At 43.0% G+C, this 15,358-nt stretch overlaps 1 protein-coding gene across 1 annotated transcript; it reads left to right on the plus strand.

The window, feature by feature from the left end:
- The first annotated feature begins 5,417 nt into the window (after positions 1-5,417).
- On the plus strand, positions 5,418-15,284 carry VSTM5 (V-set and transmembrane domain containing 5). Its single transcript, XM_063305885.1, has 4 exons — positions 5,418-5,733; positions 11,280-11,612; positions 12,442-12,579; positions 14,960-15,284. The coding sequence occupies exons 1-4, from the start codon at positions 5,643-5,645 to the stop codon at positions 14,986-14,988; spliced, it is 591 nt and encodes a 196-aa protein (XP_063161955.1). The 5' UTR covers positions 5,418-5,642; the 3' UTR covers positions 14,989-15,284.
- Positions 15,285-15,358: the final 74 nt, after the last annotated feature.

Here is a 15,358-nt window from a genome sequence, read left to right on the forward strand (position 1 = left end):
ATGCATATATTTTCCTTACAAATGATAGAGAATCTTCCATATCTATAAAACAATGGGAAGCACGTTGTTCTGCCATGCTCTTCTTCAAAATAATATAGCAATTTGGAGTCTTTGCTTAATGCTTATAAGCAGTGTTTCTCAACCTTGGCAACTTTAAGCTGTGTGGACTTCAACTCCCAGAATTCCCCAGCCAGCATTAAAGGCTGGCTGGGGAATTCTGGGAGTTGAAGTCCACACAGCTTAAAATTGCCAAGGTTGAGAAACACTGCGTATACTGTAAGTCTCATGGCTGACATCAGAGAGACCCTGTGTTTTATACATTTGCTCTGAACAATATATCAAAATTAATTGTATATAAAATCTGAAGTTTCAGCAGCCTACATAAGTGTGTCCTAGAATGATCCCCTGCAAGAATCTTCTGTAAAAGCACAATATGAAAAAGTTCCTTCTGCCAACAATGGGAAAAGGGGTTTCCTAAAGGCAAACAGTTTACTGTTAGCCTAATAAAATGTGTCTGAAAGCCAGAGATCATATTAAAAAGAAGAAAAATAATGGAAACTGCCATCCTTGGTAAAAGCTTTGAAATTTCTAATGCCTCATATGGCAGATAGGAGATTTTTGGCTCCTGCTAGTCTGATGCTCTTTTCTAAGTGCATTCTTAATTCCATTATTAATGACTTCAGATCCCAAAAGAAACTTTAAAAACCCACAGAATATAAAGATGGCAGAAAAACTGAAGTCCTAATAGCTAAAGAGGGAACATACAGAAGATGTGCACAGCTGGAAATATAGTTCCTATTTTTGTTTAATTCCATGTAACCAAAATAAAACAATAATGTAACAAAGGAAATATGAAAAAATATACAAAATATGTACACTGGATTAAAGCACCCATTCTTTCACAATTAATTAAAGTTCTTATTGTCAATATTCCTATAGCAGGCCAACTTTGAGGCATACCCTCTTTTTCATACACCATCCCAAGATGATACTTCCTTCTTAGAATTATAAAATTATATTTGATAATGATACCTTTCTGTAAGCTTCTTGGAGATTTTAAAGTTTAATCAGAGGCTTCAAGGAGTGAGGGCAGTCCCATAGTTTTCCCATCCTTGGTCAACATTTCACTTCTCCCTAATTCTGCCTTTTATTTATCTATCTATCCATCCATCCATCCATCCATCCATCCAATTTGTCCCTGCCCATCTCCTCCCATCGGGGGACTCTTTTAACATTTTTAACATTACCAAACTGCTTTTGGACCAGCAGAACAGGAAGAGTATTGAAAGTTTTGAATTTTGGTGTTGGAGAAGATTCCTGAGAATACTGAGGACAGCCAAGAAAACAAATTGATGGATGATTGAATAAATCAACGCAGAGTTCTCACTTGAGGCACACATGACCAGGCTCAAATTGTCCTACTTTGGACACATTATGTGAAGACCCAGCTCTCTGAAAAAAGGCTATAGTGTTGGGAAAGGTGGAAGGGAACAACCAGCAGCAAATTAGATAGACTCAGTTACAGTGGTGATGAGTGCATCATTGAAAGACCTGAAAGACCAAGTTAGGGACAGATCATCATGCAGAAAATTTATGTGGTTGCTATTTATTTGGTTGCTAAAAGTCAACAACCACTTGATGGCACATAATCAATCAAACTGCTTTTATCCCCAGCAGGATAGTGTGGGACATCTCATTTCCAATGTGCCCAAAGCACCTCTCCCTCATGAAGATGTGGACTTACACTCTGGCACGAGGGGCTGTTATTCCTTATGGAAAAGTGGATTGACAATCTGGAATGAGGGCTGGCAGATAGCCTGCATTCATAACACTTTTACTAACCTCATTGTCTCTGGCAGTTTTTCCGCACTTGCTCATATTCTATCATGCCAGTACGTAGCTGTCAGTCCTTTCAAAGCTTTCCAGCATTTTGTAACAGCTTGTTTTGCTGCCAGGAACAGATGTTCTATTAAGATTTTTATTGTACGACTGCAGAGTTTGCCCATGAAAGCTTTTTTAATACAGTGAATGAAGGTGTTGGTTTGAATTCTGATCCAGTAATATTCCTATTTCTGCAAATGCCGTTTCTCAGGATGGTGTTCACGGCCAAAGCAACACCCCTTGTGCAAATAACAAGGGTTATGATGGTAGAAGAATGAAAAGACGATTTGCACATCAGACCATCAAAGCCAAACGTTACCTATTGGCGTCCACTATGGGCTGAGGAGAGGAGCAGAAGGCTTCATCATCATGAAAGGGCTTTAAGAAATAGTTTGCAAAGCATCTTTCCGCAGAAGGTAGGCAGATGCCTGCACAGGAGCATTCATGGGGATGGAGATCCACAGGGTCAAAACAGTAGCTGTAACCAAGTGACTGAAGCCCACCACTCTTTTTATGATTCATTTTTTTCCCAGATACTTAAGAACAAGACCAGAAAAAAGAAAGAGGAAAGCGACTCCCCCCCACCAAAATAAAAAATAAAAATAAAGAAAAGGATTTACAAACTGTAAAATTAAAAATTTACAAAATACTAAGAAAAGAGAAAAACAATTCTATTATACTGCCAGTAATATTAAACTGCAAGGGACGCGGTGGCGTTGCGGGTTAAACCGCTGAGCTGCCGATCGGAAGGTCGGCGGTTCGAAACCGCGCGGCGGGGTGAGCTCCCGTTGTTAATCCCAGCTCCTGCTCACCTAGCAGTTCGAAAACATGCAAATGTGAGTAGATCAATAGGTACCGCTTCGGCGGGAAGGTAACGGCGTTCCGAGTCGTCATGCTGGCCACATGACCCGGAAGTGTCTATGACAACGCCGGCTCCATGGCTTAGAAACGGAGATGAGCACCGCCCCCTAGAGTCGGATTCGACTGGACTTTACGTCAAGGGAAATCTTTACCTTTAATATTAAACTAAGGGGACGCGGTGGCGCTGCGAGTTAAACCGCTGAGCTTGCCGATCGGAAGGTCAGCGCTTCGAATCCGTGTGACGGGGTGAGCTCCCGTTGCTAGTCCCAGCTCCTGCCAACCTAGCAGTTCGAAAACATGCAAATGTGAGTAGATTAATAGGTACCACTTCAGCGGGCAGGTAACGGCGTTCTGTTCAGTCATGCCGGCCACATGACCACGGAGGAAGTGTCTACGGACAACGCCGGCTCTTCAGCTTTGAAACGGAGATGAGCACCGTCCCTTAGAGTCGGACACGACTGGACTTAATGTCAAGGGAAACCTTTTACCTTTAATATTAAACTGGTCCAATATATAAAGCCACTCTTGTGTCAGTTTGGCACTTTAAACTCTATTATTAAAGCCAATCCAGAAATTAACAAAAACAGCCCAAATGGTAAGTATTAATAAGAATTTTTAAGTAATCTGAGACAGACTGATAATCAGGAAAATCTAGCACTTTAAAACCTTTGTTAAGAGAAACCCAAATGTTGGATATGGCAGAAGTCTATATGCAGAATTATAATCTATATATGGTTTCCAAATTAAGTTAAAATTAGTATCAGTCTTATTTTTAAATATGAAGTTATGCGTAACATTGATGCATACAGGTAGTCCTCGACTTACGACCACAATTGGGACCAGAACTTCTGTTGCTAAGCGATGTGGTCATTAAGTGAGTCACACCCAATTTTACAACCTATTTTGCCATGATTGTTAAGCTTCCCCCATTGACTTTGCTTGTTGGAAAACCCCTGGAAAGTCAATCACATGGCCCTGGGATGCTGCAACCGTCGTAAATACATGCCGGTTATCAAGCACTCAAATTTTGACCACATGACCACAAGGATGCTGCAACAGTCGTAAGTGTGAGGTTGGGTCACAAGTCACCTTTTCAGCACCACTGTAACTTCGAACTGTCATTAAATGAATGGTCTTAAGTCAAGAACTACCTGTACTCCCAAACTTAGTATCCAATTCTTTTTTAATATGCGTTGCGCAATTGCACACATGCAAAAAGGGGTGGAGTTTCAATTGCTCAGTTGCAGGCACCCACCATTTTTATCCTATTGATCCCATCCTGTGGATGCCACCAAGTGTGGCTGTGCCCTATTCCCAAGGCAAGAAAGGAAAGTTAACCCTCTCTTTGGGGTTTGGATAACACAACCTAACTCAGAAGAGGTAACTAATACTTAGTGTAGGACAGCGTTTCTTAAACATTTTGTGCTCAGGACCCCTTCCCACTTTCAGAAATTATGGAGGACCCTGAAAGAGCTTTTCTTTATATGGGTTATATTTATCATCTTTACTGAATTAAATTTAAAACTGACACATTTGTAGAATATTTATCTATTGAATCATGCAAAAATAACAATATGTTACATGATTTTTACATGATTACAATATTAACAGTATTATTTACAATAACAATATTATTTAATATTGTTAATATTAATATTTAACAATATTAAACCCATTAGACTTAAACCCAGAGTCCCTCTTTTGGGGGAGATGGGCAGTAGCAAAATTTGAATAATAAATAAATAAATAAATAAAATTAACGTAAACTATTTTTCATTAAAAAAAACCTATATTTTTTAACAAATTAAAAATGATAACAAGAAGAGTGACGTTTCAAAATTTTGCAAATATATTCAATATCTGGCAAATAATTTCATGGACCCCTAAAACGGTTTGCGGGGCCCCCAGGGGTCCTCGGACGTGTATTTTGAAACATCCTGACTTGAAAATGACTCCTCTTCTGGATTTGCGCCACCTCCTTCACCTTAAAGTACCCACTGAAACGTGGGAATGGGCTGGACGGGTCAGGTAAGTAGAGCCAGGGAGAAGATAATGAGTCACCCGATGCTGTGAATATATTTTGATTTTAAAATAAGCACTTTAAATCAAGTTGACCAACAAGTGGAGCTGTTTGAATCCGCTTGAGATGCCTGGGCCAAGTAGATAAGCGGGCTGTTCTCAAGTTTTTATCCCGCCGTTATTTTGCACAACTCAAGGGAGCGTACCTAATGTTCCCACCTCTATTTCCCTCACCAGAACAACCCTGTGAGGGAGGTTGGGCTGAGGGGCAGAGAGAGAAAGAGGCTGGCCCAAAGTCACCCAGCCGGCTCCCACGCCCAAGGGCAGGACACTAGGACTCCCGGCCTCCTCTTTCCACTTCAGCGCCTCCACCGCCGCGCCACACCGGCTCTCTTGCACACACACCCCGCTCTTCCCCCCATTCTTTCTCAGGTCGCCCACGGGCCCCACGGCTGGGCATCTCCTCCCAGGTGAATCCAGGGCGAGGAGAGAAGCCATCTTTCTCCTCGGCTCGGCCTGCCAGGCAGCCAAGCAGGCTGGGTGGCTCCTCGCTGGGCAGGGTGAGTGCTGCGTTCGGCTGGTCGCTGGCCCTCCGCCAGCCGCAGCATAAATCGACCGCAGGACGGGGCGGGCGTCGGCCGAGATGGGAGGCTGGCTCAGTCTCTCGGTTCAGCCGCTTCTCCGGGAAAGGAAGAGACGCGCCTGGGAACGCTCGTTGTATGGAGCCCCCTGCGCCGAAGACGGGCTTCTGGCATCTCCATGCCGACGCGGAGCAGCTCTTGGGAGAGGGGAGAAACCCGTGGCCTTCCCCGGCCCGCATCCTGCCGCGCGGGCCCCGAGGATCGGATGAATGAGCCCTAGCAGCGCTTCCCCGCTTTCTGATGAGGCCTCGTGACCGCCCGCAGCGCCGCCGACCGGGGGTCCGACTCGGTTTTGTGACTTTGTGCCTGGCTGCCGGGTGGGCTCTGCAAGGTGGGGGCCTCGCGCGCCTTTCCGTCCAGGCCTTTCTCTGGAGAAACCCCCTTCATGACCTGCCCCACCCCGCGCTCCCCAGGCGTCTTTTTCACCAGGACGCTGAACAGGTGTCGTTTCGCTCTTGCGCGGCGGGGCAGCGATGGGAAAGTGGCACCTGTTGCATTTCTGCCTGGCGTAGGATCAAAACCTGGGTCAGAGGAAAAGAATCTGGATTGTAAATACTGGGAATGGGTGTTACTGGCGGCTAGCTAAATCAGCAAGAGCAATATTGCTGGCTTATTATTTTATTGATTTGTAAAGCCACCCACCTCAATAAGGGACTCTGGGCGGTCACTAATTTTCAACGCACAAGCAGCTCTTAAAGGCTATGGAAATGAGTGGGTACAAATGCAAGCTTATCCTAGTTACAGTCCTGCCCCACCTTCTTTCCAATTTCTTCTCCTTCCCCTCCCTCCTTTCTTTGTGGTGAGATATCAGCGTTAGCTGTGTTGGGCAATGTGTAGCTCTGGGTAGGGCATATGTTTTATTTATTGCACTTGTTTGAATTTGGCATGGAAAGGAATACAAGCCAGGGAGTTGTGTTCATTTTGTTTGCTGGAATACAGTAATCCGGAGGAAAATTGGAATGCCATATCCCATGTTGGAAGATTAGTTGCAGAAAAGTTATTAGCACTATTTTGTGGGCAAAAGCTAGGATACAAAAGACTGATCTGGAGTTTTGCAGCTAAATTAGAGACATAGGATCTTTATGCACATCCCAGCTTCCTGTTTGCACTTCTCAGGCATGATAGACACCACTTGCTCAATCTTAAATCTCGATCACTAAAACATGGCTGTTCTGTTCCCATAACATGCTATGTCCAAACAAATGGAAATATATCACTTGTTACTAAGCTGCTAAGACATTGCCTGGGTTCGCACACCACTTTAGCCTAATCTAGCATCTTGTGCAAACCCAGGATGTTGAAAGCAAACTTAGATGCCTTCTAACAGAAGAATGGGCAGTTTTTCTTCAGTGAAGGCCACAGCTGCTCAGGGGGAACCTGTCAGCCCTCCCAGGTAAACCAGACAGGAAACACGACCAGATGAGCTAATTCCACTTCGTTGTAAGGCTGCATTAACAGAATCTTGCAAGTCTGAAAGTACAAATCTCCCGCCCTCCCTATTTACCACCTAACCAGTTAGGGCAGGCCCTTTCTAAGTTTCTTTCTCTGGCCATTACTCAATTGCGGGCTCCTCCCTCTTTTATCAAATCGTTCCCTAGGCAGCATCTCTCCCCCCCCTGCCCCCCAGCTCTTCCAAGGTCATTCTCACATTCCATTACAGAACCTGCCAGAGACTGGAGCTGAAGCAAGCAATGCAGAGGGATATCTTTGTGTGGAAGAAAAAATACAGTCAACAACCCCAATGGGGTGAAATCTTTTACTACTTAATTGTTGGATTTTCAGCTATGGAGGAGACCTTTTGTTCCAGCTGCTAGACTGAATTATCCAAAGTATCTTTGGCTGAGGGATTGAGTAGGTTTTGAGAGTTCTAGATCTCAATCTGCATACAAAGAAGTTGTTGGTAGTGTCATTTTTATTGTTCTTTGTTTCCAGACAAGATTAACCATGCAGGCTACTTTGATCACTCTGAAAGCCACATGGCCTGTACACACAGTGACCACATGTCCTTTATTTATAAAGGGCAGGCCTTTATTTCAAAAAACTGTCCTTTAGATTTGTTTAATTTAATTACTGATCTTCTTGGTTTAGCTCTTGAATGTTCCTTTGTAAAGCAAAATTATAAACATAAGCAAATAATTTTTTTTATCCTAACAAAACTCTCAGATTTGCTCCTTTTTCAGGTCTGTCCTTTATTTTTTTCACGCAAACATGGTCATTGTACCTATGCATGAATAAATAATAAGGCAGCATTGAAAATTAATGTCCATTGTGCTAATATAAGAAATACCTGGTGTTCCTGCCTTCTGTTTCCTGACCTCAAGTAAAAATAACTGCTGCTTTTAAATTATTTTAAGAACAGAGGCATAACTAGTTTTCCCGGTCACTGGCTGGCTGAATGAATGATATGGGGGGAGGAGAGGTGGGATTTTAGAGAGAGGCAATCTGCCCCTCTTCAAAAAGTCCTTTCTCCTGAGATCCTTCTGTTAGTCCATGCAAAGCAAAATGTCTTGTCCTTTTCTGCACAAATGCAAAACCTGCAGAGCAATTGTTGCATGAAGAAAACCATTACGTTTGCAGGTTTCCAAGCAGGCCTGTATGCCAATTCTGACCACTGCTTCCCCTTTCCCAAAGGAAAATAAAACATCTCTGCAAGCAGAATTTGCAAGATAGGAAGTATATCTAGAAGTTCAGCTGTCTATACCAAGGAGAGGGTTTTTTTTAGTGAAGGAATAGAAAAGGAATACTGTAATGCTGTGTTTCTCAACGTTGGAAGCTTGAAGATGTGTGGACTTTGATTTCCAGAATTCCCCAGCCAGCATTCTGGGAGGCAAAGTCCACACATCTTCAAGCTGCCAAGGTTGAGAAACACTGCTGTAGTGGTCTGTGAGAATAACCTTGAGAGACGGGGAGGAGCTGCGGCCTAGTCAACCATCATGCAAAAGGTCTCTCAGCCCACAGTCTTGGCAAGTTTCTGTTACTGTAACCTTATAATAAAGGTAGTGTTAGTAATATTATGGTTTGTGCTCTGGACTACCTCAAATTGCTGCCAAATACTTCCTTTAGTTTCCTTCCTCAGGGCCGCAACTAGGGTCTGTGTCACCTGGGGCAAACATGGATCCCATGCTCATTTTGGCGCCCCCCCCCCACCGCGCGGCACCCGGGGCGCATGCCCCGCTCCCCCCCCCCCAGTTGCAGCCCTGTCCTTCCTTTAGCAAAGGAATTGTTGTTATTTTCTGATAAACTAATTATGGTTGTTTGTGTATTTCTCTGCTTTGCTTTTTTTGCACTTGGTTCCTCAAAAGTACTGTCCTGCAATTAGAGGTAGAGATTGACAACCCATTTTTGCAGAGAACACAGCATTGAACAACGTGCCTTCCATGTTCTTTTCCTGTGCATCCTGCAGGTCCTCTGGCACGCAAACAAGTCATTAAGAGAAACTTCCTTTGTCTCAGTACTTAATCTGACAAGTCCATTTTCTCTAGAAACATAGTGATTTCTAATTTAAAAATGATTTAAATTTGAAACAATTTGTTCAGAGGGTGGAGTGAGAAATCACATCTGACAACTTCTGGAGCTATTTGTTCCATGATTTTATTTTATTTTTTAAATCATATGGCATAGCAGTTCGGTATTCATGCTGCTTTTTCTTGCTGGGAAATCCTTGTGAGGTCCAGCAGCCAGATGTGTAGACTATTTAGCCGTGACAAGTCACATTGCCCGGGCTGCACTGCAAGGAGGCTAGTCTACATTGCACCGAGTTGGGCTGAGAGAGAGGGACTGGCCAGAGGTCACCCAGCCGGCTTTCATGCCTAAGGCGGGACTAGAACTCAAACTCCTGGTTTCTAGCCCAGAACCTTAACCACTAGACCAAACTGGCTCTCTTTCCATGATGCACTACTTAAAAAAATCCCACAGAATTGATTTTCTTCCATAGTTATTCAATCCTCCTCACATTTACCAGAAACAACAGGATTTGCAGTCAGAAATCCACCAGTACAATATGCTCACAAAAATTAATTTTACTTTCATATCCAACCTTTCATATTCAGTCTTTCCTCTGACAGATGAAAGCAACATCAGTTAATTCATCTGTACAGAAAATCTTCTAATGGATATTAGCATGAGAGACTGGCTCTCCAGCAAGCCCTGTGTGTCAGTCTTTCCAGCTCCAGAGTTTTATTCCATTGCCCAAGCTCAGGAGGCATGCTAATCTGGCCCTTGTCAACTCCTGTACACAACCATCTTACCCTGAATAGGAAACTTAACGGCAGATTTCTCCAGGTCATTCCATGCCTGGAATTCCATTCCATTCCAATAGCCCTTATAAGTAGATCAAGGGTTTTCAAGTTGAGTTCAACTTCACAAAAATGTCCTTGTATTTTTCTTAGCAACAATACGGAAGTGCTTTACCATTACCTTCCTCTAGAATGTTTTTCAACTTCCCAGTCTAGGCTCCAGCCCTGAGATTTCCTAATCTCTTCCACCCAGATACTAACCAAGACCAACCCTGCTTAGTTGGGTATTGCCATGTCTAGCTAGATTCCAAAGAACTAAGCTAGTTGAGGTGGTTTCCTTACTTGCTGTTTACATTGCCACCTTTCTACCATGGCAACCCCTATTGTTTCGTTCTTTGATCAAACATTGCAGGCCTTTTCTTTTCTCCAGCTCAGAATTTAAATAGTCTTATGATGATCTTTCTGTTTTAGTTTTTCTTGTTTTAGCCAATAAGGTCCTATCAGAGCAATGAGGTATGAAGAAAAAAAACTCAATAGAACTTTACTGCTATTTTTCAGAGAAATTTGGTTGGGTAACCTGTTGCTGGATGTGACGTGTCCTGGGCTTGAAGGAAGGTTTTCTTTGGCATGATTGTGGCTATGTGGTTGAGTGATTATCCTCAGGTGTCATTATATCATTTATGCTTTTATTCATTATTTTTGCTTTGTTGGTTTTCACTCCTACATTAGCCAACCAAAGTCATAATTGCGAGATGGGCAGCTATATAAATCAATATACTGTAGTAAATAAATAAAAATAATTGGACCTTATCCAGGAAAATGCTTCAGGTGCCTGCATAGCAGATGTGATAGGACCTTTCCCACTTCAGCCCTTCCTTCCTGATGATCCACAGAGTAGCATAGGCTCCCTGCTCACTGGGTGGCCCTTTCTTTCCCCCAGTCAAGAGCCACAGGATAAAAACTTGATCATCCTTCATGCCTACACACAGGCATACACACAAGCACAGCTGCTGGCCTCCAATCAGTTCTTGTAGAGTTGTCAGTTGAGTTTCCAGGTTCTCCTGAAATGAAAAGCAGATGGTAATAGAGAATACCCTGGCACCTAAAGTTAGGGACTGGCCAGCAGGAGCCTAAAGTAGCCAGTGGTTGGGCAGAACCCATCCCTTGACAGTATCATCTACTGGAGTGCTTCTTAATCTCAGCCACTTTATGATGTGTATGTCGATGAAGATTCTCAGTCATATCAGCATGCTGGTTGGGGAATTCTGGGAGTTGAAGTCCACACATCTTAAAGTTGCTGAGATTGAGAAACCCTGATACTACATCATCAAGGAAGCATCATAGATTGTGTCCACAGCAAAAATTGTGTCTGGAAAAGAAAGACACTATAAAACTGGAACTGATGAAGATGACATTCTGTTTTCTCCATAGCAAGTTGGGGACAAGATGAAGGCAATGACTTGAAGACATAGTATATAAAATTGGTTGGTAGATACCTTCATACCGTGGTTAAAGGGATATGACAGGGGGCCTTTTAGTCCAAAAAAGAAATGGGAAAAACCTAAATGGGTCATCAGACCAACGGGGGGACATTCACTTGGTGAAATTTACTTTACAGTAATGCCTCTGTTTGATTTTTCAGCCCAAGGAGGAGAAATATCCTTACTAGTATCACAACCAAACATCAATAGTTCTGTGGCTGAGAACGTTTTGCTGTCAGTGGCCTATACTGGTGAGGCAAGCCCAGTGATTGAGTGGAAACACACATCAGCAAGTGGGACAACAAAAATAGCAGAATGGAAGCCTGGCATTTATGCCAACATATCCAGCAGTTACAAAGACAGAGTGAACATTTATGAAAATGGTTCTCTGCGGCTGCTGAAGGTGGATATTAAAGACTCGGGTTATTACTTAGTCACAGTGAGAGATGAGTTGGGAATCATCACATATGGCACCATCCTGTTGAATGTTTATGGTATGGAATGAAAGGATCTCATCTTTTCTCTAATGTCTGATGCCGATTTTTAGCAGATGTGAGCCCACTTCAGATTTATGAGCTTTACTTTCCTAATAGAACTTCAAAGTCCATCTATTGGAAGTAAGTTCCCAACATGATAGCTAGTAGACCAAAAGCTACTTTGCCAGGATGAGAAGAGAAGCCAAAGCCAACAATGACGGAGATGTCAGGAAGGAACTTAACAAAGAATTTCAGAGGTTCAGTTGCACTGTTGCAGTCACCATCTTGACTTTTTTGACTATACTGTGTGGACACCCCTGTCACTGACCTTCTCAAGATCAGGAGAGGGGCGGGGGAACTGAATTATATATTCCATACATGGGCAGGGCTTTGATCATTCCATGCCTGCCATTTTGCAGATTTTGACCTCCTCCTGCCGATGACCATAGGCAGGTACATAGAGACTAAGAAGGTTCTAGGAATTTCTGCCTCCCACTTGCACACAATATTATAACCCTAATATTAATCCATGACGGTATCTACAAAACCTGTACACTTCTAAGTAAAGCAAACAGCATGGGCCAACATATATATTCAAACCTAGCCCTTCTCTTGCTGTTTCTTTTCCTCCTGCACTTTTCTACTTGCAGAGAGAACACTACCCTGTAATTTTCTTAATTTTTTTTCTTGTTCCTTGAAGTCTTGGGAGGAAAAAGTGTGTGCATGCGTGCGTGTGAGGAAAAAGCAAGGAAGGCTGATAGCCAGAATTGCTTTTCCCAGCCACTTAAGTGTAGCCGATACATCTTTGTGGTCAAACCTTACTGCGTTACGTGTCTCCCTTCCTTAGAAATTCTATATGAAGACTTGTATTTTGTGGTCGTTGTCTTCACCTTTCTCACCGCTGTGTCCGCTGTTCTGATCTGCTTGATGTGGCTGTGCAAAAAATCTGTGTGCTTTCTGCAGACAGAGAGGCAGCAACTCAGAGGTAATGCTCATTTAACACCACAGACGCCTTTCCCAATGGGGGAAGGAAAATTCTTAGTCTTCTTGCTGGGTTTTGTTGTACTATAGTTTCCCATTCACATTTCTTACCTTCGCAGGATGCCTTTTAAAACGTTTGTGCACCTTTGAGTCAGTGTTCACTCCAGACAAGTCCCTGCAGTTTTCTTTGCAAGGTTTCAGAAATGGTTTGCCATTGCCTCCTTCCTAGGGGAGTGAAAGAAAGTGACTGGCCCAAGGTCACCCAGCTGGCTTTGTGCCTAAGGCTGGACTAGAACTCTCCTACTACGCCTGATTGGTTCTTGGGCTGAGAGAGAGGGACTGGCCCAAGGTCACCCAGCTGGCTTTGTGCCTAAGGCTGGACTAGAACTCCTGGTCTCCCAGTTTCTATCATTCTGTATTCTAAACTCCCAAGAGAATAGAGAGTAGATCTTGTTCTTGTATATCAGGGTTTTTCAAACTCTGTTTCAGAAAACCCTAGGGTTCTGTGAGAAGTTGATGGGTTCTGTGAGAGACTAAGTGGGAAGGGAGGGAGGGAGGGAAAGTTCACACAAACACAGCCAATTTTTAGCACTAGAGCTTTGCCTATTAATCAGGAGTCCCATGACTAAAAGGTCCATAGCCTGAGAAAGTTTGAAGATCCCTGTTCTATATGACACCCTTCCAGCATACTGTACTGAATTAACCCAATTACTTGCATTCATATAATGAATGAGCCAAAAATCAGGCAACCACATTTAAGCATAAATTAAAACCCCAAAACAAAGGGATTTGTGCCTCCCCCCACCAGTGTGTCCTCTTTAGCCAACTGAGCCCAAACAGCTGCCATTTTCAGTTTTCAGAAACTGGCATTTGTAATGTGCAAAAATATTTTCATTTCAAATGCTGGTTTCCACCCATTCAAAATGGTAGCCATTATGAGTAGAGCCAACACTGTACGCCTGTTGGTTGGTAGCCATGCATGGTGAGAATGAAAGGGCAATATGCTGGTTCATTAAACCAGAATTATTGCCACTTGCTTAGGAATCCCTCAAAAAGGTCATGCCTTGAACACTTAGGCAGAGCAAACATTCAGGTTAAGCTCCATTGAGCACTGACATGGTAGTAGGTGGCTTCAATGAAAAACAAAAACACCGACCATTTTAGATCCCTCATTTTCAAATATTTAAAATCTTTGGCAAGGTGTTCCTTGGGAATTGGAAAATGGGTATAAATAGGCTGCAGGGACATGTACAGGGAAGGTCAGAAAAGGTCAAGGTGAGAGTCCTAATTGGCTTTCCTGCAGACATCCCAGCAAGGCTGCTTTTAACTTAAAGCTGGAGTTTATTCTTCTGCACAAGGCAGTATTGTCTCATTATCAGCCTTCCCAGGTAGGCCAGTCAGGAAACATGACCAGATGAGCTAATTCTACTCTATTATAAGGCTACTTTAACTGAATCTTGCAAGTCTGAAAGTACAAATTTCCCGCCAACTCTTTTTACAGCCTGATCAGTTCGGGCAGATCCTTTCTAAGTTTTTTTCTGTGCCCGTTATGCAGGTGCGGGCTCCTCCCCCTTTTATCTGATCACTCCCTAGGCAGCCTCTCTTCCCCTTGTCTCTCAAGGTCATTCCCACATACCAGTACACTTAATACCCTGCATTATTTACTTTTCCGAAGAGTTCATCCGAAGACACTGGGATCTTTTCTGCCATGAGAATTAGGCCCAAGAATTGACCACCCTGTAAGATAATCCGATGTCCACTCCCAGCATTATAGAAACTGTTGCACTGAGAAAGTCTCTCTTCTGGAGCCCTCCTTTTCTAGCATGTTTGCCTCCCCCCCCCCCACTGCCTTTCTTCCTAAAGAGGTACACTCAATGGGAGAGGCCAGGTTTTCCATGTGGGAGACCCCTGAGAAGTTTGGAAAAGCCTTAACTTCATCCCTCCTCCCTCTTCGTTTCTTTCCTGCAGCCCTCTCTTAACAGAGCAGATAGAAAAATATAGCAGGAATGTACTAAACGAAAACAACACTGCGTTGTATATTCCATGTGGTTACGTATATGCAAGGTTTATGTTTTGAGCACAGAAGTGAATATAATGACTGACTTGGCTTCCACATTTAAAAAAAAATCTTCAGTAGTAAAGGCAGAAATTGAAGGCCTGATCTTAACTGAAAGAGGAGTTGGAATTAATATAGATTGGGAAATGGGTACAATCCAGTGGATAGCCAGTCCTGTCAACTCTAGTTCTCCATTCACTAATTTTCCATGCATTTCCACTACACTCAAGAAGTTAGTGTACAATCAGCCCAACTCAGTCTTTATTTCTGAATGCTCCCTTGCCATCTGATCCATTCTTAATCAACAATGTTTTCCTTTCATTTACAGTAAGCGAAACTGAAGAGACTGAGCTATAGACAATGGGGTGCTAGCTGTAGGATATTTAAAGACACAAATCAGTTTTCTACCTCAAGAAGAAACAAAGCATGAAAAACATGACAGTTGGTATATAAAAGACTGGACACACTGACTTTGTTAAATGATATTTTCTGAAGCAGAAAAAGCAAAGGTCCACGAAGGTGATCCAAAGAAGCTTCGGGAGATGCTCATATCATGATTTATAACGGACACATTTCAAAAAAAGACTCGCTGTTCCTACTATTTCAGCCACATATTCACAAGACACCTAATTTTTTCTGATAATATCAAGATAGTACGACTCAAGACAATGTGCCAGAAGCGTAGCCACCAAAACCTTGAATGCACACAGGTAGCAGAAGACCACAT

This window comes from Candoia aspera, chromosome 5, assembly GCF_035149785.1.
Source record: "Candoia aspera isolate rCanAsp1 chromosome 5, rCanAsp1.hap2, whole genome shotgun sequence".
Lineage (NCBI taxonomy): Eukaryota > Metazoa > Chordata > Lepidosauria > Squamata > Boidae > Candoia > Candoia aspera.